Source organism: Harpia harpyja, chromosome 10 (genome assembly GCF_026419915.1).
Source record: "Harpia harpyja isolate bHarHar1 chromosome 10, bHarHar1 primary haplotype, whole genome shotgun sequence".
Classification (NCBI taxonomy): domain Eukaryota; kingdom Metazoa; phylum Chordata; class Aves; order Accipitriformes; family Accipitridae; genus Harpia; species Harpia harpyja.
Window position 1 is genome coordinate 44,951,989 of NC_068949.1, and position 25,725 is coordinate 44,977,713.

The 25,725-nt window shown below is 38.8% G+C and overlaps 1 protein-coding gene across 5 annotated transcripts in view; it reads left to right on the forward strand.

Moving 5' to 3' along the window:
• Nucleotides 1-25,725, forward strand: part of MGMT (O-6-methylguanine-DNA methyltransferase) — a 186,350-nt gene that overhangs the window by 2,829 nt on the left and 157,796 nt on the right. For all 5 annotated transcript variants that reach the window (XM_052799611.1, XM_052799609.1, XM_052799610.1 and 2 more), the window contains 2 exons: nucleotides 6,303-6,346; nucleotides 19,270-19,409. In XM_052799611.1, coding sequence (XP_052655571.1) covers nucleotides 6,323-6,346; nucleotides 19,270-19,409 — 164 coding nt within the window. In that variant the 5' untranslated portion in view covers nucleotides 6,303-6,322. The remainder of the gene's footprint in view (nucleotides 1-6,302; nucleotides 6,347-19,269; nucleotides 19,410-25,725) is intronic.

A 25,725-nucleotide genomic window follows, 5' to 3' on the forward strand; every position in this document is an offset into this window, starting at 1 on the left:
AAAAAGCCTTGCTGCTTGTGGTAGTTGTTAACGTATCTCATTTTACATTTCACAGAACAATACGTTAAATTCCGAATGTGTGAAACTTCTAAATACATCCTGAAGGCATTAGTATTCAGTCTAATGCTTTTAAACATTTCCTGCATTAGAATAATTTCCTGTTTGTAACACTGGTGGAGTCAGCAAGAGCCTAACCCGGTCTGTATTGCCCATTCCCAGAAGTTGTTGGGTGAAGCTGAATACGCATCCAACCAATCGCCTAACTCGTAAAAGCAAGCACTTGTTAAATCTATTTGTTTTTATTATGGACATCGATCTGCCAGTCGCAATAATGCATTTATGGACATTTTTCTGCAAGCGCAGCGCTGGTGGCAGTTTTTACTGACAAATTGAGTCATACGGACAGTAGTTCAAAATACGCTTACTTTATTGACGGATCGTGCAATTCTCTAGTTTACCGAGTGTTCATAAGATATCTGGACTGGTGAAGAGAATGTAACTAATGGGAAAATGCAGGACAAAGTTTTAATTTCAGGAGGCTTGAATTCTTCTAGGTAGTGACAGGCTACAGCATGTGTCTTGGCTGGTTTTGTGAACTTTAATGTCTTCATTAATGCCATAATTAAAAAGCAAAAAGGCCTGGGTTTGTGTCCTTACTGTGGACTTCAGTTCTTTAGTTTCTTACCTCTGCTAATAGCTGTGAAGGTTGCTGTTCTACAAATCTGTGCTGGCAAGGGCTTCAGTTTATCTGAAGGTATAATGAGCAAAACCTTCCTGATGCAAGAAAAAAAAAAGTCCTGGGTTAAATTTTGTCTCCTGTAAGGCTAACATTATCACCCAGCACAGGTGCATTTGCGCCAGCATTAAGTTAAACATACAGTTGGAGGAACAACCAAACTATAAAACCAGACCAAACATGTATTGAAGTATTTTCCAGAAATACAAAATGCAGTTTTAAAACTGATGATCTACTGGTGTGGTCCAGACTACTTTTTAAAAAAGTCAAATGTATTTGAATGTCAATAAAGCTTGTGTGGCTTTGGAGTTTTATGGAAGTTGAGTAACTGGGAAGGTTTCTCTTTGGAAATATGTCACTGGTTTGATGGTTTTTGCTAATCCTTCAAGTTGTTTCCTTATTTACTATTTTATAGCAGCAGAGCAAAAGCACCCTGTCCTGATGTCTGTCAGGACTATCTGCTATCTATTGATTTATATTGTGCCAAAGTAAATGGTATAAATAATCTCAGGTGTCTTTTCAAGTCACTTGTAAAACTTGGACATGCAGCTGAAATTCTCCCCAATGCAATAGAAGTTCTGAAGGTGATTACAAATACTTATTATCTGAACAAGTCACCTTTAATCTCAAGGAGGAGGAGGGGAGTTCATCGATACAAAGGTTCTGACTTTCCCCTTTGGTTTTCAAGTGAAATAGTAGTAAAGTAGCACTACTGACAGAGGGCCTGTAGTCTTGAGCAGTTTGGCAAAGGGGAATAAAGAATAATTCTGCCTGTCTCAAAGCAGGAGCTGATGGCATCTGGAGAAACAGCAAGTGTCAGTTCAGACCACACTGTATGTTCGCTATCCAGTGTGTACCTGAGCTGTGGGTCATGGAATAGGCGGCTGGGGATGCTGGGTTTGGGCTCAGAAACAAAATTTTATTTTGAATTCAGAAATCCCACTTCTGACTCGGGAAGTTTGAATCCCACTTTTTTGGGGGGGACGGGGGTGCGCATTATGGTATACTGCTAAAGATCACTAAATTTTTTATAGTACTTGGTAGCTATGTGCTGTTGAAGATGGGATACTGAAGAGATGGGCTTTTGGTCTTAGCTGATGGGTGCATTTTCAGGTTTTAATTGTTCAAATGCCACTTTTTAGTGCGTTATGATCAGATTAATGAAATCGGTATTTTAGTAAAGTAGTATATATTAGCAGCACAGCCTACTGAAGTCGGATTTGCTTTGTTTTCTGAATCATGCCATCTACATGCTCCAAGTGCACATTTAACTCCCTCCAGGTAACTCTGCATTAGCAGATAGCAAGTATTAGTGCTGTCTTGTAAATGCTGCTGCATAATCATCATTCAGTAATATTTAAATTATCTGACTGCTTTAGATCAGTCAGTACAATGCAAACAATAATGTTATCTTTGGTTGTTTGTACATTCAAGTATGCAGAAGGTCTGTTAATTAGTTAAACTTTTTAATAAACACATAAAGTATACTTAAGGCCCTGTTAAAAGATTAATTTTTCTGTTTCACATATAAAAAACACGAGATGGAATGTACAGCATCTAAAAATACACATGAAATGCACAAACTTGCTTTGGCAGCAGTGGGTTGGCTATGTTGACAGTACATTTTTAGACTGTCAGCAGTGTCCTGGAGAAACAATTCACACAACTTCATTCTCCCTTCATCCTGCTCCATTGGAGTTTTGTATGATCAGATATAATGCAGTGGCAAGGGTGGGGGGAGAAGGGAAATCCCTTGCACAGTCTGCTGTTGACACCAGAAATACCTCTGGTTGTTTGCTGACTTCAGTCCATGAAATAACAAGATTTCTGGCTGGTTGGTTGAGAAATGAAATTGACTTTTTTCAAACTGGCCACAGTTTTTCTTCTTTTTTTTTTTTTTTCCTCTCCCCTCCCTGGAAGATAAGTGAATTGGTTTTAGCTTTGAGGCTTAGGCAGTTGGATGGAAGGCTTGTCTGGAAGGGCAGGCTGGGCCTACAGCTGGTGTTGTGTGTTCAGAAAGTGAAATGGAGGCAAAGTGCTTAATCTGAGAGAAACTTTTTTTAATAAATGCTTGAGTTTTGGGGTTTTGGTTTGTTTTTTTTTAAATAGGACAATAGTACTATTTTGTTTTCACCAATTAAATGAATTGCATGTTAGTGAATGCACCTTGTTTTGTATTATTGGTAATGTGTATGGCCTGGATTTGAATGCTTTTCAGTTGTCTTTTTGTGCAGCTATATTTGATTCCATAGTGAGAGTTTCTAAGAATATGATTAACCCTATGGGTCATCTTATAATGTAATTATTAATGATTGATTCTGTTTATCCTTGAAATCAATATGAGAAGCAAAATGGTTTGGCATGTATTTGGGGTTGATTTCTAACATTCAGTAAACATGATCTTGTGACAAGACTAGTATTGGTTTATTACTCTGAACATGGCTGATGCATCTGAAGTGTGTAATTAGTTTTATATAATGATGGTGATATGTGGTGTTTTTTACATGACTTATGTTAATATGGCCAATAGTGTTAACATCTCTTGCCACTAATAGTTAGGGTGGGGATGTATAGTAATTGATCTTCCTGGGAGTGCTGTAATGTAAAAACAATTCAGGCTGTTTGAAGTATATTTTACAAGTGTGCATTGGGCCTTTGGGATGTTACACTGAAAAACCCAATTGTACAGTTACCATGGGAACCCAATTAGAATAGATTGCCTGAGTTTTTTTCAGTCTTTCATCTTGACCAAAAATCTAATGTACTTTAAATGTTTTCATATGGAATTTTATTCATATACTGACTTGATATAATAGCTGTTTTTAAATTTTAGTACTGAAACCAGAGAGTATTACATTCTGCGGTTCCTGAGGACTTGTCTTTCAAGGAGAATCTTCCTTTAGTGTTTTAAAGTTGATGAACTGAGAAAAATACTTTTTATGAATCTTAAGAGTTCTTACTGTAGTGCTGCCATCACATGTACTTTTCAGGCTGCAGTCCTGTGAAAGTAAACAGGAAAGTATCTTAAAACGTAAGGACTTCTGTTGTAGACTATCAACAAAATATGGCTGAAATTTTTGATGGCCTTTAAGGATCTGATTTTTGATATAACCTCTGACTTTGCTTTAAATTTTTGGTCTACTGACATATTCAAAGGTTTGGAATGCTCACAGGGTGGGTCTGTGATGTATTTGCTTCCTGCACCTACACTGTAGGAGAAGTTGGGTATCTTTACTCATGCTTTTTAGAGACTGTTGCATTGAGGAAGTGTGAAGGGGAATTGCCTAAAACTATTGAGGAAATTTTTGGTGACTGATCTGGATTTACTCTTGAGCTCTGTGTGGATTGCTCTTAAGAGTATGTGAGCATCCTTATGGGGGTGCTGGAGATTTTTAGATAGTAATGCATCATGTAGAACCTGGCTAGCAATTAAACTGCTGTTGTCACCACAGATTAGATGCTATTTGAAACAACTTGAAATTTAACTGGATTTTGGCATGGTTTCTTTCATAAACAGGAAGAGAGACTGTGTTGCAAGTAAATACAAAATGAAAATTTGTTATGAAAAGGGATGTTTCCTGACCAGTTTTGTCCCAGAGATGTCTGCTGGGCTCTGAGCTCCTTCAGTCAGGATGAGTGCTTGTTGTCTGGCTGACCTGACAGAGCAGCCCTTCATCCACCCATGAGCAGCTGCTATCTTGGAAACACTTTATTTCCCAATGGGAAGGTGGGGAGCAAGCGGATCTCACCAGAACCCAAAGCAGCGTGCACCATCAGATCAGCTGGTAGGAGATGGGAAGAGGGGCATAAGTAACTGTTAAATGGTAATTATTTAACATTTGGTGCACGGGAAGCAAAAGTGCATGGGTGCCAGTCCTTCATACGTATGTGTCCAGACTTCGTTCGTGTTCAGGTTGCCAAAGATGCAGGTATTTCAGAGGAAGCCTTCGGGTTTCCCTTTGCTGGTGGAGGTGGTAGATGAGACTTCCTCAGGTTGCCTGCCACCCTACGAGTGGCATTTTGATGGTGACTGATTCGTGCTGTGCCTGGCGGAGCGGATGGGACGGAGGCATGCCGCTGGCTTGCCTTCCCAGTAACGCGGGGGATACTGGGCTGCCATCGCGGCACCTGCTCTGCTCCTTGGCCTCCTGGGGAAGCGTGGCAAGGGCAGAGGACGGATGCTTACTCCTGGGTATCTCTGTGTAACGTTGGCTTAATTCAGTGCACTCACACACTGTAGGTCTCTTTGGTCTTTGGCCCAGGTTTGAAATGATCTTCTGGATAAATCTGCTTTTTGAGGCAAATAGTCTAGCTTTACCCTTCAGAAAAATCTGAAAAAAGCTGAGTGTTGCTATACACTTTGAAAGTTAAAGCTCTGAACTGACAACAGAAATTGCTATTTTATTTTTAGCTCTGTCGTAGATATTTAAAATAATATTATATTGGATTGCTCATCTGCCTGGCTTATTCACATTTAAAAATGGAATGACTGATCTTTGCACTGCCTACCTTGCAAGGGTATGATTGTTAGTATATTTAAAATACTAATTTTTCAGGATCTTAATTTTAAACTCGTAATATTAAATCTTAATTATTTTAAATATTTCTGTTTTCTTATAAGTTGTTTGAAGGTGGCTGTAGGTTCTGTCACTGCCTTGGACTTCAATGCTTGATGTGTTGAGAGGACTTGGAAAGCCTTAGATGTTGGTTATCATTTCTTTTGAGAGATTCAGCATTTCTTTAAGCAGATAGTTATCCCCTTCTGTGGAGCAGTGAGTTCCCCGACTTAAGTGGAAGAGTTCCCGTTGAGGCTGGCTGTGAGTCAGGACTCTGAGGCTGAGCTTTGTCAGATAATCTCCCTGTTTTTCAAAAATGTAGTGTTTATAGCACATCTTTGCAAAGATACAATGATCTTAGCTAAATAGCACTGAAAAGAAAATGGGGGGAGGACTAAGTAAATGCCAAGGAAATAGCAATCATCCTTTATTTCAAAGGGGAGAGCAAAGAGGAACCTGTTGTATTTTTGTTAATGATATATAAATAATGATACTGTTTAAGACTAGAATTCTAATAATTGAAGTTAACATTTCTTAGGTACTTTCTTAATGTTTTGCAATCTGTACTTTTAAACCCAGGATACAACTAAGTTACTTGCTCTCATGCCTTAAAATGTGTTATTTCCTGAATCGCAAAAGGCTGTAACTCAGAAGTGCATTACTGCCTGTATAAATATTTCTTAAATTAATACTGTATCTTCTAGGGCATTCTTATTCAAATCATGAGCTGTGTAGTGCTTGTTATGGAACAAATCTTCAATGTGCCATCTGTTGATTTTTTTTTTTGACTCATAACAAGCAGTAGATGACCTCATGAACATTAAAATTCTTGGTTGCTTGTAAAAAAAAAATCAAGCTCCCCTTTGAAATTATATATGCTGAAATTTAGAGCCCATTTAAAAAACTGATATAGAGTTGGTTATAGTGGAAATAACACTATTGACATATACTATTCCTCCTGTGGAATTCAAATTAAATCTCAATCTAACTGAGATTTTTTTTCCTTACAGGTGGAGACCTTTCATCTACCATGGCAGCAAGGCTTGTTCCAAATGTAAGTTTCTAGTAAAATACCCTTGCATTTAGTAGTACACTGAAAGTCCAGCATTACAAAAGAGTTCATGTAACATAGTTTTTTTCCCCAGTGTCCAGCAGTTAGTATTAAGAATCCAGCTGACAAGATTGATGCTGCATTGTAAATCTCTGTAGCTCTGTCATGGTTGGTAACAGGCATCAGCAGACCTTTCCCCATCACGTATCTATCTGCCACAGAGCGTAAACTAACAGGACAATGCTACATTTTCAGTTATAAGTTAGCAGTTTGCTTCTGTTTCCTAATAAGTACCTCATTTATTGGAAAACAAACAGGCTTAATTTTGAGGCTTGATGCTTCAGTAAGTGTAGGGCAGTAACTTTATAGTAAAATAAGAAAACAACTCTATCAAGAAATTCAGAACAATTTACCTTACTGAAAGGAAGGCATCAACACATTTTTAGCCCATAACCATATTCTTCAAATAATTAAAATTAACTTTGAAGATAAGAATACATTTTTCTGTGGAGTAACTATTTTTGTAACATTAGTAATGCTCCTCTAGGAAAATATTTCTAGTACAATCAAACTTGCATATCTAACTATTCCTGCTGGCAACTTCTATCACTGTTAAAAATGTCTTAATAGTGGCATCTCTGGTGGTTTTAATCTGCTTTACGTAATGTAAAGTGGCTTAGAAAAGTAGTATTTTGGCATATTCTGTGTCTTCTACCCCTCTGTAGAAGATTTTCTTTCTCTTTTCCACAAAAGAAAATTGCTTTTTTAAAATGGAGTGGTTGAGGAAGAAAATGAGGAAAATAAATTCTTGCTTCACTTTTTTCTATTGAACAGTCATCTGTTTAGTTATGTATGTATCTCCCAGTTGCAAACATCTTTTAGCAGGTACCTGGAATAATGGCAGAGAAATATTTGATTATCTTTGCACAACTGGGCATGGTAGGAAGAGTCACTAGTTCCTTCTCATTCAAAGCTAGGTGTGATATAGCTGGCAAGTGATATGAAACTAATAATTTATTATCTAACCTTTTCACTTCTCCCACTCTCACTTCTAGTTGAAAGGTGCAGCATTAGCTGTTAGGGGAGTTTTCCCCTTTTGATATGTGGAAGGGCACAGGGTTTAAGGTAAAACACGTGAACTCTTGCAGCCCCATCTGCCGTGGGGAGCAGGGATCTGCTGGGGGCTGTGTGGACACAGCCCAGGCTCCTCTGCTATCTGGTCCTGTTTCTGGATGCATACTAAATATGTATGTAATGTAGCTCATGTTTCTTTAGTGATGATTATAGTGTATGATTAGCGTACAGTTTTACTTTGAGCACAACCACACGTTGGTGTGACACACAATATATGCCTGGCACATGGTTTTTGCAGAAATCGATTATCACCGATGTAACGTGCTGAACAGTTTTTAAGCAGGTTTCTGAAAGCAGTCAGATGTGGGCATTTTTTACAATCACTATATTTGTCTCCCGTTCGATCCCAGATTCTGTTACGGTGGCCAAAGATGTATGTTGGGTTGTGTGGAAGAGGCTGAAATGTGGCCGTAGTTATGTGCGTGAGCATACATCAGGAATGTCTCTGTATTTAGGAGTTTTGGGGGTTTGTGGTGTTCTTATGACAATGTGGCAATTTTTCTATTTCATGAGAAATTTAATTCTAAGTGTAATTCTCTTCCTCTTTGGATTTCTTGTAGTTATTAAATTTAAACTTAGTAAACAGATTCTTGGACTAACTGTGATGCTTTGCTCTCTGTTAATACAGTGAAACACTTGTCCACGCTCTCCTGAATCAAACCAAGATTGATGAGGATAGGAAAATTCAGATGTGTGTGCCAAGACTGTAATCTTGGATTTTTGTACAAGTCTTTTTGACACCTGTCTTTTCTGTGTATTTATTTTCCTGTAGATGCATTTGTATTTTTAGTGAATTCTTAATACACAGTTTGCTGCTTCATTTGTTTAAAGCTGTTCTACTCACTTTAAAAATTTCAATGAAATTCTTTCCTTGAACACAACTCAGATTCCTGACTCTCATTCAGCTTAAGGAGCACTATTAATGGTTTTGTTCATATTGCTTAGATTTATTTTGTTGTTATTCTCTAGCTCCCTCTCTTCAGGTATAGCTATTTTGGTATTATAAAGAATGATGGATTATATAGGAAAGTTTCTTTTGAAGCACTCCTGATATTGTGCAATGCACTTGGGGTCAGCTACACTTGACTGATGCATGATTTATCCGATGTCCCTGCCACTTTCTGAGATAAAGCTGCTATTTTATCAAAAATGCCAGCAAGTGTGATTTAGAATTTATACACCTCCTTTTTCAAATAATTGTTCTGATTACTTTCTGGCACGGCAATAAAATGATAAAGGTAATTGCACACAAATGTGAGATAGCACCAAAATACAATAAAATTAACCTGAATTAGCTTGACTTGTCGATGAGAAGTATTTATGAAATGTATTTTTGCAATAAGGGAGACTGATATTATAGCTGGAAGGTGAGTTATTGCCTTAATGTAATACTGTTTGAAATTTAAAAAAGAGACTGTTACAGTTGAGGGTGATTGTGCCTTTGAAATTAAGTTGAAGTGATTCTTATAATTGGCAGCAATAATGCATTGTGAAGGTAATATCTTTTATTGTGTTATGCCTAGTTGCATTATCTTTTATTTAGCTGGTCCTGACTTCAGCTCTGCAGAGAACACCAGAAGGAGCAGATCAAGAATTTTGTGGATTTAGGTGATAAAAATTTGAAATGTTACCTAATATTAAAGTCATTCTTCTGCTAGATTTTTTCATTTTTAGCCCATTTTCAGGTCCCCTGAACCTGATACAAGTCCCATTTGATTAAAATTTCATCTCTTTTCCTTGTATTAGAGTAGTTGCCATATATTTACATACACAGCTGAACCCTGTTAACAGTAGTGCACTTCAGTCTTGCTATATGTATGTATGCATGCATATACATCAGGTGGTAATTTTGGCAGTTAAATTTTGTATTTCTCAGTGCCTTAAGGTATAACCTTCTCTTATTAAAAAGTATGTACACACTTTTACAGCAAGAACTTCAATGGTAATTAAGGAGTAGATCTTAAAATGTTGACTAATATCTTGAGTTTATTTTGTGAAGTGATGAATGCATCTGGAAAATCCAGACCACTGCACAATGACTTTTCCTTTGCATGAGACTTGTTAAAACTCAAACCAGTAACAACTAGATATTAATTTTGGGGACCCTCCAATTCCTAGAGACAATATTCTTCATCTTTGATTCTTTAGTATGGTATTTGTTTCTGCAATTGTTTGGCAACGAATTCCTTAATTATGAGTTAGTGTTTTGCGCCATGTGAGTGCATGTTAAAAGACTGAACAAAGTATAACCTTGCTTTGTAGTGCATTGCACAGTGCTTCTAACTGAATCTTCTGGCATATGATTTCCAGTCTGAAAATAAGGGGCAGGGGGGCTTAATCCCTTTTGTTAGGTCATTGGTAGGGTAAAAATGACAACGTGCTTCCACATCCCATGGTAGAACACCAAGCAATGTGGCTTACAGGGTCGTTGCTGGTGGGATTTCCAGGTACCTCCTAACAGCAAGGAACATACCCAATTAGGACTTCTGTCTTTGCTATTGGTGGCATAATTTGATTATTACAGAAATATCTGGCCCTGTCCTGTCTGTTTTTCCCTGTTCTTAGCACTCCATTTCTTATCCAATTCTGCTCTAATTCATTATATTATCTCTAGGCAGCCTGCAGTTTCAAATGAGATCCTAAAGTAACTAGGTGCCTCTAAGCTTAAGTCAGGCTGTTTCACTTCCTTTTTTCTTTTTCCTGGGCACCAAGATGCATCCTAGGAATGGCATGACCTGATCTTGCAACCTTGATGCCAACCTACCACAATCACTAATTTGTACAGCTTATTAACACCACACTTTCTAATGGCATTTTACTTGTATGCTGCATGTAAATGTTTGACTTATTTAAGCATGTTCATCTTAGCTTCATGGTAATGCTATAAAATGATGATATAAATATTCTACTGCATATATGGTTTAAACTACTAAGTGGCCACAGCAGTGGCTGCTACACTTGCATAGCATTTATGTTTCCTATATAAGTAATAGCTGGGGAAAGATACAGAACGTGTTTACTTGGGTTTGGAGAGGTATTGGAGGAAATAGTACATCTGAATTCCTGTTTAAACAGTCCACTAAGGTCTTGTGTTTAAGTGTCTGCTGACACTGTCTCAAACCAAAGCTTGGCATGTGGGCAATAGAAGAAGTAGAAAAATGCACTTCTTGAGTGCAGTCTGAAATGTAGTAGTAGTAACCTACCTGCCTCTCCTGAAGGAGAAAAATTAGTTTTATTACAATTAAAATATCCTTTAAGTAAAATGAAGAAGTCTGAGATAGCGCTGGTAAGTACACTGGGAATTTGCCATTTGACAGACCAGGATTACTCCTGCCTGCCAAAGCAACAGACTGAAGACGTAGCCAAAGAGCCAGAGGCTACCACTGCTTGGAAATACACTTTCATAGCTTGGCATTTCAGGGTCTTTTGATTGCCATCCAAAGAGGATTAGTAGTATAATACGATGGGACAACAGAAACTTGCTTTTGTTGTCTTTGATTGTTTAATAAAGAATTATGTGTTTGCTCTTGTCGAATACTTTTAAAATGCCGTAGAAAGCAAATGTTGCTCTCTGTATGTGAATGTGTATCCTTCTGGTTTGTCGGGGGCTTGTGTGAAGTGGGCCGTTTGTTAAGTGAAGATGGGGACTGATTTTTAGTGGCTGCTATGTCAGTGTGTATTTGTGTATGTTCAGAATATGCAGTTTAATTCTGTACCTTCACATTTTTTATGGGATTAGTTCTTTGGAAAGTAAAGAAATTGTTTTATCACCCCAAACTAACCCTGGATTTGCTTACAGTCTGTCTGACATTTCCTTTCCAAACCTCCCCTAGCCAGGAAATGAGTAGGTTTTGTTTTCATACCCTCTGAAGTTACAGGTTTGGCTTAACCAGGGTTAGATTTACTTAGAGAAGCATTGGAGATATTAGTACAGTACTGCAATATATTTCAGTGCAGCTTTTGTTTAAAAGCCTTATCTGGATTACAGTCCTGTTCTTCAGCTGTGGAGGTGTTTATTACTGTTGCAGCAAGGACAAAAATATATGGACCTGATATACAGTGCTTTATTCTGGCAAGCTGAAAGTTTGCTTTGGATGCTATAGGAAAAAGAAATGCATGCAGTATAGGCAGTTATTGTGGGATGTATAGGGGGAAGAAGTGGCTTATGTCCAGATGTGTGCTCACCTAGTTCACAAGAACCTGAGGCAGTATATAAAGGACCTGTATTTTATAACAAAGGTAATTTTAAATGTTATTTTACTTGTTAGCAGATTGTATTGACAGAATTAAATCTGATTAGCTAGCATGATAGTGGTTTTGTTTCAAGACTTTGTTCTTGAATCTAAGCAATGAATGCAACACCTTTTTTCTTCCTCAGAATTTAACTTTTGCCTTAATTTAAAAACTGGGGGACACTCAGTTTTCCTTGGACTAACAGGTTTCCATATGTTTGAAGGATGCTATGTGTGATGTTCAAGCGTAATGATAAAGGAAATGTGTGTTATCTTGTTCAGAAATTATTTTTTCATTAAGTAATGAGTGATGTTGGTAGGACTACCCTGGGAGTGTGGGTTGCAGAGGGCAGCAGCAGCCTTCTCTTGTTAGACAAGAAGCCCTGCCCTGGGTTCCAGGACCACTCTCCCACAGCTTTAGCAGTCCAGATCAAGATGCTCAACCTGTAGGGACCTGTTTGGATCAGGGCATCCTTATAGCTTTAGAGTTCACTCCGTTATGTTTAGCTGGAAATCTTTGGATGCTTTGTTTCAAGAGAAGGAAACAGCTTTTAGCAAAGTTTGTATTTTAGCTTTGAAAGAAATCAAACATTTCATAATAAGCAGAGAGATTAAGAATTAAGTTTCTCATTCTGTATAATTTTTGTTCCAGTATATTAAATTATTTCTGGGTATTAAACTTGTGTCTACCTCTTCCCTTTTTTCCTCCCCACACTGAACTTATTTGGAGTATATGATTTTTTTTTCCTCTTGAAACAGTAGCAACCACTGTTCATTTGGAAGGTGAACATAGAGATGATTAATCAAGATATTAAGAGGAGTAAGATTTTAGACTTGTGTTTTGATTGCATGGATCCTGTGTTTTTTCCTAGTCCTTAAATTTTTCTCTGCTTTAAAACAGTGAGTGTAAGAGATGGCTTTCTCATCTAAGACTAGCTGCATAAGGTTGGAAAATTACCCTCCACACTGAAGTATATGTGCACAACTGCATTACCTTTACTATTAATATCTTTTCCCATATTCTTAACGTACAATGGATTGTTTCCTTTTAAATAAACATGTAGAAACCAGTAAAACAAATACAGGAAGTTTTAAACTATTAAGGAGATGTTGAGAGAACTGTAATTCAATGAAAACCTTGGATGAGTGGACCACTGGCATGTGTAAGCTCACCAGCAGCCGTGCCAAACAGGGGGTTGTGGTCAGCCTCCTTAATCATCTCCGCAGGCCCAGGTGGGGTGGCAGAAGCTTTCTGCAATTAAACCATTTTGCAAACAGTGTTAGGGATTGTGTTTCTAAATTCTAATTTCAGTTGTATTTACGATGGTAACAGGCGATGATAATGACTGGATGTTTTCTTCAGTTGTCTCAGTATGGAGCAGCAATAGTGCTGTTTCCAAAACCCCAGTTAAGGGTATGACTGCAATGGCAACCATTAGTCGCCCTAATTGCAGTGCTCGCTGCTGCTGTATTACATGAATGATACGCTGACCTTTACACCTCAGAATAGATGGGGTGTTCGTAAACAGTCAACTCTTGCCTGTTCTGCTGTCCTTGCTGCTGTGGAGTTGACGGAGATGGACAAATCTAAATTCTTATTTCTTATGATGGTCCCTGATCTGGTTTTGCCTTGACAAATACCGCTGATGTGATTTGATAAGGATTTTGTTATGAGAAGGATGTAAACTTACTGGACCAGGAAGAATGTCTGCAGCAAGATGACTGAGATGAAGTAGTAAATTGCCAAACCAGTCCAGGTACCTGTGAAGTATTCCCCTTAAATTTAAATCCAATATTTCAAGCTTTCATTGAATTTTAATTCAAAACTTGAATCGATAACAAGCAGGTTTGAGAACACTGCGGTACTCAAAAGAAGGACACTTAAAAAGTTCAGGACTGGTATTTCTTTCCTGTAATTAGGATGAAGAAGCAACTTCCCTGGCATTTATTGATCATCCTCTCAAACTCAACAAATTCCTGGTATTGCTTTTTGGCAAGTCACTGATATTATATGGCATCATAGAAACAGGGCAGGTGCTTGAGAATTATGGCTCATATGCTAGCTTCCTAATGCAAATATATCAGAACATTAAAGTGATGGGTCTTTAGGATATATTTATGAAGAATAGGAAGTAAATGAACAAGTTGGTACTTTGTCACACCTTTAGTTGGATGGGCTAGCATCAGCACTCTCCAAGTGAAACTACCCTCAAACTGTGTTGATCTTATTGGATCAATACATCCAGAAATTCAGCTTTTACAGCTAAGAATCCCTAGGATTTGTACCACTAACAGATATAGTACGATTTGGGATAGTCTCAGACAATAGGTGCTGACATGTATTTTTAGTTTTTGAAGCTAGTATGTAGTTATATCCTAACCCAACATTGGAGCAAGATTGCATGAGAAACCTAGTGTGCTGGTTTTGGCTGGGAGAGAGTTAATTCTCTTCATAGTAGCTAGTATGGGGCTGTGTTTTGGGTTTGTGCTGAAAACAGTGTGGATAATTCAGGGGTGTTTTGGTTACTGCTGAGCAGTGCTTACCCAGAGCCAAGGGCTGTTCTGCTCCTCACCCCACCAGCGAGGAGGCTGGGGGGGCACAAGGGGTTGGGGGGGGACACAGCTGGGACAGCTGACCCCAACTGACCCAAGGGACATCCCAGACCATAGGATGTCATGCTCAGTATGTAAAGCTGGGGGAAGAAGAAGAAGGAAGGGGGACGTTTGGAGTGATGGCAATATTGTCTTCCCAAGTCACCATTAGGTGTGATGGAGCCCTGCTGTCCTGGAGATGGCTGAACTCCTGCCTGCCCGTGGGAAGTGGGGAATGAATTCCTTGGTTTGCTTTGCTTGCGAGCACGCCTTTTGCTTTACCTAGTAAACTGTCTCTATCTCAGCCTACAAGTTTTCTCACTTTTACCCTTTTGATTCTCTCCCCATCCCACTGTGAGGGAGGTGAGTGAGCGGCTACGTGGGGCTTAGTTGCCGGCTGGGGTTCAACCATGACACCTAGTATGACCTCTGGGTGGGTTCTTTATTTTTAAAGAAGAGTAACTTTAATGATGTGGAAGAATTAAGTAGAGAATTCTCAAATGTGCAGTGGTGGCTTGTCTGGAAATGGTAGCAATACAACCATTTCTGGGTTTGAGAAATGGCAAGTGAAATAGGAGAAGGAATTGTATTGCAATTTCATCTTGTTGGTTATATTTACATTATCAGGTAGCTCAGCAATTAACACTTTCTGTTAATCTGAAAGGATCAAGAGACCCATTTCTTGCAGGCAGCTGTGACACCGCACTGATTAATGCACTTGGACTCTCTTGGTTTAAAAAAAATAAAATTGCAGTATGGGCAAAGACACTTTAGGTTTAGCAGTTGAATGTTATTTTTGCCTTGATTCTCAGAAATAGTCAAGTAAAAAAAAAAAAAAGACATGAGGACTTCCATTTGATGTTCAGCCACATGCTATAGCCTAATGGAAATACCCTGTTAAATCAGATGCAGGTGGTGGCAGAGGGGATTATCATTAATATTGTGATATGGCATGGTAGGTTTATATTGTTGCTGAAGCAGAGTGAAGGAAATAGAAAACCCTGTAGAGGGAGATCCATCAGAGATAGGGCTCTGGCTCCTTCCTGATGGGAAGGATTCATGTGCTCAATAATACTGAAGGGAAAATGCGTGAAAAGGTGGCATCTTTGGTCTCTTTGACCGCAGCCTTCTGCGGAGCTTCTGTTAAGACAATTTCTGATATCCTGAGGGCTGAACACTTGGGGTGGGTACAAACACATCCACAGGCAGTACTGTTGCATTTTTTCCAGTGGTCTCTAGGGTTTTAACACGTACAGATGCACTGTGAAATCTTTGAGGAGAACACAGGAAAAGTTGGAAGCGATGTTCATGAAGATATTTTGCATTCTTTCTCCCCTTCAATTCAGTAACAGTGATTTGGGGCATGGTGCTGAAGCGCAGGAAATACCGTGAGGTTTGCTCTCTTGACTTGTCTTCTGGAAAATACAAACCTCTTGGGAGAACATGAAGCATGGCAACAATTTGCTATGGATTTTCTTGAACCTTGTTGATCCTCAAGATTTCTCTGCATTTTTTTATTTATGCATTCTCCATTATGGATATGAATTGGATTCTAGGATCTCAGACCAAACTACAATGGAATTTTTTGGGGGGTGTAGGAGCAGTAGAACATAGAAAGTAATTTTGAATTATTTACTGTAATGTAAAAGACCATTAATGCAAATTTAAATAAAATCTGTATTTAATCAAATGGGAGGTATGTTTCAGTGCTGAAAACCTTGGCTGCAGCAAGGCTGTTAAACTGAATTACATTGGAAAGCGTAAGAGGTTAAGATCCGTATATGCAAGTCATCAAGCTAATGCTGGCTTTTGGGTTCATGGCACCTCGTTTAGGAGATAAAACTCGCTGCTGTTGTGCATCCTTAGCATCTGAACCCTAGGAAAGCAATTTGAGTGGCACATCTCTCTTTCCTAGTGGTGTTCAGTGAAGTTGATGTGTAATTGAGGGGACCTTCGCCCTTCAGAGGAGTGTGGTGCCACCAAGGCACGTGCTGTTGCAAAGTCATGGGAGCACGCCTGGAAAATGAGGCTCCTCTGTACAGGACATTAACTCATAAATCATGCTAATATTCTTACTGATAAATCTTCCACTGTGAAAACCTTTTGATACTCATCTATTATTAATGCCAAAAAGGACTTAATTCCATTGGCTAACAACAGTCTTCCAATTTTCTATAGACCGTTTAGCAGTCTAGTGAGATGCAGGCTTACGTATGCTGCACCTACATTTTTATTTCTGTAGCAAGACTCCCAGAGGATGGCAGGAGAAGTTTCCTCTGTACAAGTCCTATTTTTTTCTACCTGATGAATATCAACATTATGAGAGATTTTGACATGGATTTGTAGGTTTTCCAGTGGAAAGGGAGAGTGAAGGTGGAGTTCATGCAGTACCTGATCAAAATTCCTCAAATGGTTCATTTATGTAAGCTGGAGAAAAAAGACGGAAGGCAGTTTATTTGGATTTATTAGATTTTTGCTTTAAGCTGCCATTCATTTCTAGTTCACAGCTTCAACAAGGGCACTGTGGGGAAGATGGCGTTGAGCAAATTGTGCCTGTGTTGGAAGGATATGGGCAGGATCAGGTTTTCAGTGTTCACCAGTCTGCAGTAAGTGATGTCTAAGCATTTGGTCATTTCAACTGGCCAAGTTTAAAGGCTGTTTACTTGCATCTGAAAACTGTTGCAACTTAAATCTTGAATAAAATTTCACTTTAATTTAAAATAGCATTGCCTGCAGGAACATATTGTTACCTCGATCTTCTCTGGCTCATCTCAGTAGCTGTAGGTAAATAGTGAAAAGGCACATTAGTGTCTGGACAGAGGGTAGCATGCATTGTACATCTGTATGGTGACCTTCATCTCTGAGGCTCCCAACCCAATTGCATATGTATGTGGATATATGTCATGCAGTTTCATTCTTTTATAAAAATAAACCTTCTAAATATTGCTGCCCAGTGCTTATGATAAACAAGACTGAAAATACTAGTTGTATTCACTCAAGGTTTTCATCTATAAAGCTTAGTTCAACTTGGTGTGAACTCATAGGGTTATTTATAGTTTTCTGTTACTCGCTGCATCCTGTGTTTTGTTATAATGAAAAAGCTGTCCTCTTATCACTAAGTTGTTATATTCATGGAGTACATGGTATGAGGTTCAGTGCATCTAGTTTAGGGCTGTCACACAAATAAAAATGAAGAATGTATACTGGTTTTCCACATATGTAAACTTTTATGTTTTACTAAGATGTCTGCAGTGAGGTGCTGCTCCAAAAAAAAAAGTTCACCCGTGTCCTCTCCTTGAAGAGGGAGAAGGAATGAGGAAAAAGTTGGTTGAAAAGGAGAGTTTCTTTGTAACACCAGCAAACATTTGATTATTTAGCAAAGAGCTGATTTGGATTACAGTCAAGCTAAATAAACCACTAGAAACCTGCAGTTCAAGCCCAGCACATTGCGCAGAACTTCTCTAAGCTGAGTAACTTTGCGCTGGTTGCTGTGTGTCTGTAACTGAGGAGTTGCTTCAGTGCTTCCCAAAATTCAGAGGTTTAGGTTTACTTTTGCCCTGGTGGGCAAAAATGTCTACTTGTTTGGGGTTTTTTTTAATCCTCACTTCACACTGATTATATTACTTGCAGATGTGACTTCATTATATAGCACTTAATAATGGGATTTAAAAAGAAATTCTTTTATTTTGAAAAAATAAAAAATAAAAAATTTTGTATAGCTGCAAGCAGTGGTCAGCTCTAAGTCGTCATGCATAGATTTTTCCTGTCTCCTGATGCACCCCTAGTCTGTTGTTGTGCTCTTCAATCAGTTTCCCACTTTCTTAATCACTTCTGCATTTCGTCTGATACTTCTTTGGGCTTTCAGCATCATCCCCCTTGCTGTAGGCAGACACAGGTGTCATAGGTGGGGTGGACTTCAGAGAGCTTTGGGGTAGACTGTAAACTTGGGTAACTACTGGGAAAAGTTTGTGCAGTTGTCTGTGGAGACTGTTGGTTCTGAATACTGCAGTAACAAGCAAATTTTTCAGGTGTAAAGCAAACTGCAAGGTAGCCATATGGTCTGAGTACTTGAAAAAAAAAACCAAGAAACCTTGTTGGTCTCTCAGTGTAATCAGGAGGTTTGTTGATCGAGTTAGCTTGTGCTGCCAGTTTCTTGGGTTTCTTTGTTCTGTTCACTTTTTTGTCTAGTTTCACTTGAATTTAGCTCTTTGGAGCAAAGGTTTTTTTGTCCTGGTTGTACAGCACCAATGGTGATGTGGTTGGAACCTATGGTTTGGTGTCTGGGTGACTGCAGTGGACATACTTGTGGTGTTCTGCCCTGTTTCTCTCCTAATGATTGTACAAACCAAACTGTAAATACAGCCCAAACATCTACTGAGTCACACTGGATTTTTTAGCCAAGATGAATTTGACAAGTATGTTATTGTTGGTCTTGTACAATATTGAGAAATGCTTGGCATCTGTTTCCAGCTACATCCTATCAGTAATTGTAAAACCAGACTAGTAACAATGGGAATAAAAAAATGTTTCTTTTACTAAGGAGTGATTGATTTTTTTTATATATTTTTCCAGCAGACACATTCTATTTGTGTTCCAGGAGTTATTTGCATAACACTGCTGCTCCAAACCAGTGAATATACTTTGTTGTCACAGTAATCCTTTTGAAATCACAACACATCGAATATTAGCTGATAAACCAACCATGAAACTGCTATTACTTGGGATTTTTACAAAAGTCACTGTTCTGCTAGTTAACGTGGTTTTTGAGACTTTGATTTAGATGCTGACTTAGGATGGATCATTTTACATTGGAGTTTTGAAAGTAAAAGTCATAGTTGAGGAAACTTGAAATATGCTGTTTTCTTGCTTTTTTTTAAATTACTTTTGAAAACTACTCAAAATATCTTGAGATGAATGGTCCTTGGTGAAAATGCATGCAATTAAAGAGGAGTTTGTTTTCATGAACAGGTGTCTTCCAAGGAGGGAGAATCTCAGTGCGAGGAGAAACATGCGGTTCTGCTTAGTCCTGTGGGAAAACTCGAGATATCTGGGTGTGAAACAGGCTTACATGAAATAAAACTTCCAAAAATGAGCGTGCTGCCAAGTGGGTAAGTTCATGTCCTATTGATCCTAGGTTTATGTATGTGGTAAAGGAAAGAGATTGCGCAGAGGATCTCAGACACGACTATGCGTGCTTGTTTTTACTAGCCATAATGGGAACACAGTACTTGATCCTTTGAGAGGCAAAACCAGCCTCCAGTACGATTAAGGAGTGGCAGCTCCAAAATGTGTTTCTCTGCTGCATCAATATAATATTAACCAAGAAATGTTCTAAAATAAAAGTATTTTTAACACAGGTTTTGAAAGTACATCCTGCCCCCTAATTTTGGGGACACATGTAAATCTGTCACTGAGGATTAAGACGTCCATGCATATTTTGCAAATTTTGCAGGCCTGTATCTAGATATATGTGTTCCAACAGGCAGAACCCTAGTATTGAATAATTGCTTTAATTACTGCATACTACTTGAGAGTTTTGTTGGTTTTGCCTATCTGTAATGTCTTCTGGAGTTCAGAACAGATGATGTACATGGCAGTAGAGGTGATGTCCCAAATATAGAACTGATTGAAGAGGTATTAGTATATTTTACTGTTGAATATAAGTGCTGTTTGATCTGCTAAAGTACATCTGTCCTGTTCAGATCATTGGTTTGCTTTTCCCTTATTTGTGAGGAAATGCTGAGTGACATTTTTAGAAAAACACTGAATTCTTTCAAAACTACTAGATGCCAAATTTCTTTGCCAAATTCCTCTGCCAAAATGAATGCTACTTATTAAGGTTGGTCTGTCTCTTCAACGGTTTTTGGTAATAAAATTGCAGCCTTTGCCACAGTCCATGACAGCAGAGCGTTTCCTGACAAGACTCAACCAGGTTTGGCTTCCTTCTCTTCATGTTTTTTTTTCTCCCCTGCTTTTCACTTCTGAAATTGTCCATGGATTTGTGGCGTTTCCCCTTTTCTGTTTTCCTATTTTATTATCCTTGTAACTTAAGTGTGTGTAAAATTAATCAGGAATATGAAGCATAATGTGTATTCTGGTTTGAAATATGTTTTTTGCCTGATACAAAAACTCTCAAGCCTCTAGATTTGACAGTTTTGCCAACTCCAGTGATATGGAAATAAGTACTTCAGTTTCTTCATATGCTGATTTCAGTACTGGATTTCTGCTGATGAGGAATGCAAATAAAGCAGTATTTAGGATAAGGCTGAAGCTTGCCGTTGCTGTAGAGCAGCATCTGCCTGAAGAAACAACTAAGCAGATGAGGACTCTTCACCGTTGAGAAGGGGAAATGTCAGTGAGTGGGTGGAAGAATAGTAGGAAAAAGGTCTGTGAGCTCTCGAAGCTAATGAATATGAGAAATTGCATGTTCTTTATAATGCTAGACATAAAATGAATTGCATGAAAATAAAAGCTGAAGACAAAAAACAGTTGTGAAGTTGTGGGTACTAAAAAATACAGGCTCATAGTGAAATGGCAGATTATTGGACGGAAATAATTACAGGCTCTTAATTAGTAGAAACCAAAAAGGTGAATGGGGAGGTGGTGTTATACTGGGTGTGTTTGTGTAGCAATCCTGGAGAGGTAAGAGCAAGGGTCTGTGTTTGACTTATCTTTAATGTTGAGGTTTCGAATGTTTCATTTGATGGCTTGCCTCTTCTTTTTGAACAAAATTTTTAGGGACAATAAATACTTTCAGAGCAAGTGGTGGTGGGGAGGCAGGGTAGAGAAATCGATCTTTCAGGCACACAGACCTTTTTCCAGGAGATGACTCGTGTCCCCAAAAGCTCCAAGTACTTTGTTCCTCACCTCTGCCTGCACAAATGAAAGATGCTGCTACTCGCGAACTGTGGGTCACCCCCCTCCTTGAGGGAGACTTGCTGCGAGGCAAGGTCTGTCCCGTTTGTAAGGACAGCTCGTTTACGGGGGCTGCCATTTACTTGTGTACCATGGCCAGGTTGGCTGTTTGAAGAAGGATCTCATGATCTTGTTCTTCAGGCAGACATCAGGCAGTCTAGATCCTTTTCCAGAATCTTAATTTTTATCTCATCTTGGTCTTTCAGTTTTCTCAGTGGTGAGCTAACTTAATTTCCCAGCCTCACAGAGGTGTTGAGGCTTTAGTGGCATCTTGATAACACTTAACTTAGCAGATTGCATGATTTATATGCAAAAATTGTTATAGGTGGAATATTACTCAAGAGTGTTTCAGAAGTTAATGGTAAGCAGAATATTCTTACAATTACTTTAAGAATTTAAATCTGAAAAAGAGGTGGAAGGTGGGACTTTTGTCTTTACTGATGATAAAGTTCTAAAAATTTTAAAGCCATCTGTAAATGTTTGTGCTGAAGTATAACATTTAATCTCTTCTACTCATAGCTAGTGAATAGTTGTTAAATCTGGCCTCATTATTTTCGACAGAATAAAATAAAAACAAAACAGTGCCCAGTGTTTCTCCTAACTGGCTAATAAACACTATGGTAAGAACATTGGGTAGAAAAAAAAACCATAAGAAACATAAAAATTGATTTTAATGGACCCCTGTCAGAGAGAACCATAATGAGCGCAAGTCTAGTAATAAATATTGGTATTCTGCTCCACGGTGCTTGGGACTTTTCATGTAGAATTGCATGTAACAATCAATATAGATTTTAGGGTTTTTTAACAACAAAAATAAGTAAACCTTTGAAATATATAAATGCGTAAGACTTGCAATCATCAGACAAACCTGCTAGTTGCAGAAAAATCTGATAAGAGTGCCCACTTAATGGCATAATCGGTTTGTGGAAATCTTGCTCTATTTTACAGCTTGTAAAATGCTGTGCAATTAATCACCTGAGATTACAACCTATTCCGTGATGGCTCTCCTTAAAACTTAAGAACACAGACTATAATGTAGACTAAAAGGAGAAGCAACAAAGTAAAATTCAGTTTTCGGTATGCTTGAAAGAAATTGATCTATTAATGAGATGAAACTAATTGTAATAACCTAAGGTTGTTATTCTCCCTGTGAAGCTGGTAGAGTTTAAAAGTCAAGACACATCACAGTGTAATGGTTTCTGTTTGGAGAGGAGGAACTATTATTCAAGCTTTTTAAATGTATGTGTATATATGCATAAAATAAAACTTCATCTATATATATGAGGAATTTCAGCTAAATATGACTGTGAAAGTTTTAATTTACTGAACGCTAACTAGAATTGTTTCTAACCATTTTGCAATCTAAGCGCAGTGCTAACAATTGGCTAACTTAAATCAGTAACTTGAAATCACCTATTTCTGGTTTAGTATTTAAATTGTGGATTGACTCGTTCATCTGTCATTCAAGTTGGCATTGTCAGTTAATAAAGTGCTGAAGTTAGGGCCAGAATAGATGATATCCGTATCAGATTAGCTTTGGAATAATCAAATTCTCTGTGTTTGATACCCATATGCTGTACGACGGAGGCTGCAGTAGTTTTAACCTATGCACAGCATTATAAGGAGGTGCACACACTGGGCTCACAAGCTGTTTAGAGATCTGTACGTTGGGTTTTCTGAAACAATTGGTGTGTATTTTTTCAGGGCTGTAAAGTGGAGCAAAAAGTATATTGAAGATGAAGCTTGAATTTATATATTTGTTTAAGAACTTCAGCTTCACAGTTCATATTTTCAAAAAAAGAACTAAAGGTATATATATAGAGAGAGGATATATATATTTTACTACTGTATCAGCCATTGCAGTTTTGCTTTCAGTGTATACAAGTATAGCCTTCTTGATCAAAACTGAGGCTTCTCTTTCCTCCAGTATTCCTGCCTGAAATATTGCAAGTTAACTGTTTGCTCGTGTCCAAAAGAAAAACACTTTTTTTTACTGCTATTTTCCTTCTAAGTGTCTTTAGCAGCTTTGAAGTTTCAGAATTAGTTTTCTTTGTTATTTTGCTGTCGTCTGTGGTGTTCCCACCCTGGGACAACTCTGTTTTGAGAAGCCTTGTCTTACTCCTGAGCTGGAGGGGTAAATTATCCATGTGGTGAGTAGGGAGTCACACCTGTGACTTCTGTTAACAGTAACAGAAACCATGCTTGTATTTTCCTGTGCTAAATATTTACAGCAGAAGATACTTTGGAAACATGGGGATATTGACTTGGCAGTTGGGATGGCAGCAGGGAACAGTTTTTCCCTGTGTTGCGAAAATCCAAATTCGCTAAGGAATTCCCTTTTCCTTCAGGAAAATTGCCCCAGGGTTCCCATCTCCCCACGCAGTCAGCATGCAGCACGGGTTATGTAGCTAGCAGATGTGCTAATGCAGTGAAATATGGTGGCAACTGGAGGATTTTAGTAAAAGAAAGGGCAGTAGTATAACATGCCTTGAGGTAAACTGAAACGGCTTCCAGTGTGTGGTTGGAAAATCCCGTCCTGCTGGGCGCAGGGTCATGAACAGTGCAACTCATTGCTGCGTACTGATGAGCATGCATGTGAAATGAAAGTTAAATTTGCCTTCTGATTAGTGGGCACAGATTCCAGATTATGCTAATATTGACATCCACCGTGGGACTTAAGGATGCCACTGTGAGAAGTTGTTGACTTTTTCCACCTAAAAGCTTAGCTGAGCTGGCTGGGGTCTGTCGCTGCCATCCTCGGATGGGCCCAGTGCTGGGGCAAGACGTGGATGATTTGGGGACAGCCACCCCCTCGCCGCTGGGCTCCTGCTCCTCCAGCCCGGGGGCTGCTGGGGTGTACGAGGCAACGTGTGCAGGTGGTCTGCTCCCCCTCCGTAGACGCGGGGAACTGGGTGTTTGTCGGTATGGATGCGAACTTGAATTTGGGAGGCTGCAGAGGGGTTTTTGGCATTTCGTGCATGTTTCTGAGAACTGAGGTTGGGCAGGTTGACTTGCTTTGCCATTGCTTGAATGGTCAAAGTGTGCGTTTTCCTGGTGGTGTAGGAATACCCCAGACTTCCCTTTACACTATTTTCAGAAGAGTGATTCTTTTGGAAGCAGCGTGATCCTATCTGCCCTCTGTATTTCTTGCAGGTTATTTGCAATTTTCTTTATAGTGTTTCATTTCCCTACACCTTACTGAGAGAGATCAGAGAAGGAGGAACAAGGAGCCAGTTTGGCCATTCTTGTATTATTAATCTGCCTAAACCTTTTAAGGGTGAATCTGCGGTTCAAGAAGTTCGCCAGGGTTTCAGTCACTCTCTGCCAGTTTAATATTATCAGAAACTCTCCAGAATCTCAGTTTAACCAGGTTTCCAGCTATTACAGATTCAAAGAAAATCTCAAGTGTGTGAAAACACAGCGGATGCAGCAGTGTATGGGAGTCTGATAAGAGCCTAGAACAATAACTTGGAGAGGTGTGAACCACTCAGTTCATCTCTGAGGTATTTAATCATAGCCAGTGATGATGGTTTAAATGTCAACTTTGCTAACTGTTTCATTCCTCATACTGTAAAATTTACTGTGAGTGATATCTCACTTTGATGCCACAAGTGGGAGGCATTTGGGAGAGTGCCACTCCTCCTATTTTTCCAATAAGCATCAGCCAAGGCTAAGAAACTTAGTGGAGCTCAGGGGCATACTAAAAACTGACTGAAGGAGGTAGGTATGCAACTACCCTGCTTAGCTGCTTTGAATAGATTTCTGGTTTACTGTGAACATCTGATGTGACTTACGTGAATAGAGGGTTATTGGCAATGTGGCTTGGAAGAGGTGCTGCTTTTCCCTGTTCAGTTCTTCCTTAAAATTATTGTGTTACAGTGGAGATTTTCTAATTAAAATGGTATGGGATAAAACCTGAATGAGACAAAGTATATATTTGCAGTAAAGAAGTTAATGGTTGTAGGATGATCTCTGAATGTAGAGTGGGAGCAGGGAGGGGAAAGGTGTCCTAGAGACCTGTTTGAAACTTAAGCTACTGGTAGCGTACACTCTACAGACTCCAGGTCATTTGTTGAGGAAAGATGTGGTGTATCTGGTGGAACCAAATGACTGGGTTCTGTTCCTTCTGCAGAGCCTGACATTTCTGCCATCAAAGATGGGCAACTGTATTTACAACCATTATTCTTGGATAAGTAAAGCTGTATTGCTGGTTATTTCAAAGACCAAGACCACTGTCCATATGGACTCATCCTACGGTCTGCATGCAGGTTATAGACCTTATGAGTAATAATGTTAATAAAATTTAACATCTCTCTAGTTTTTTGAAAATTGTGTTTATTTTAGGTTGGTTTTCATAACAAGTGCTGTAGCAGTGTTTGTCTTCTGTAAGGTGGTATTCCTGGGGGAATAGGGGAAGATGTTAAAACACTGACTGTGGACAAGTCCAGATGCATCGCTTTCCTGCCAGCTAAAACAGAGCACTTTACTTGTGTAAATACCATAATCATC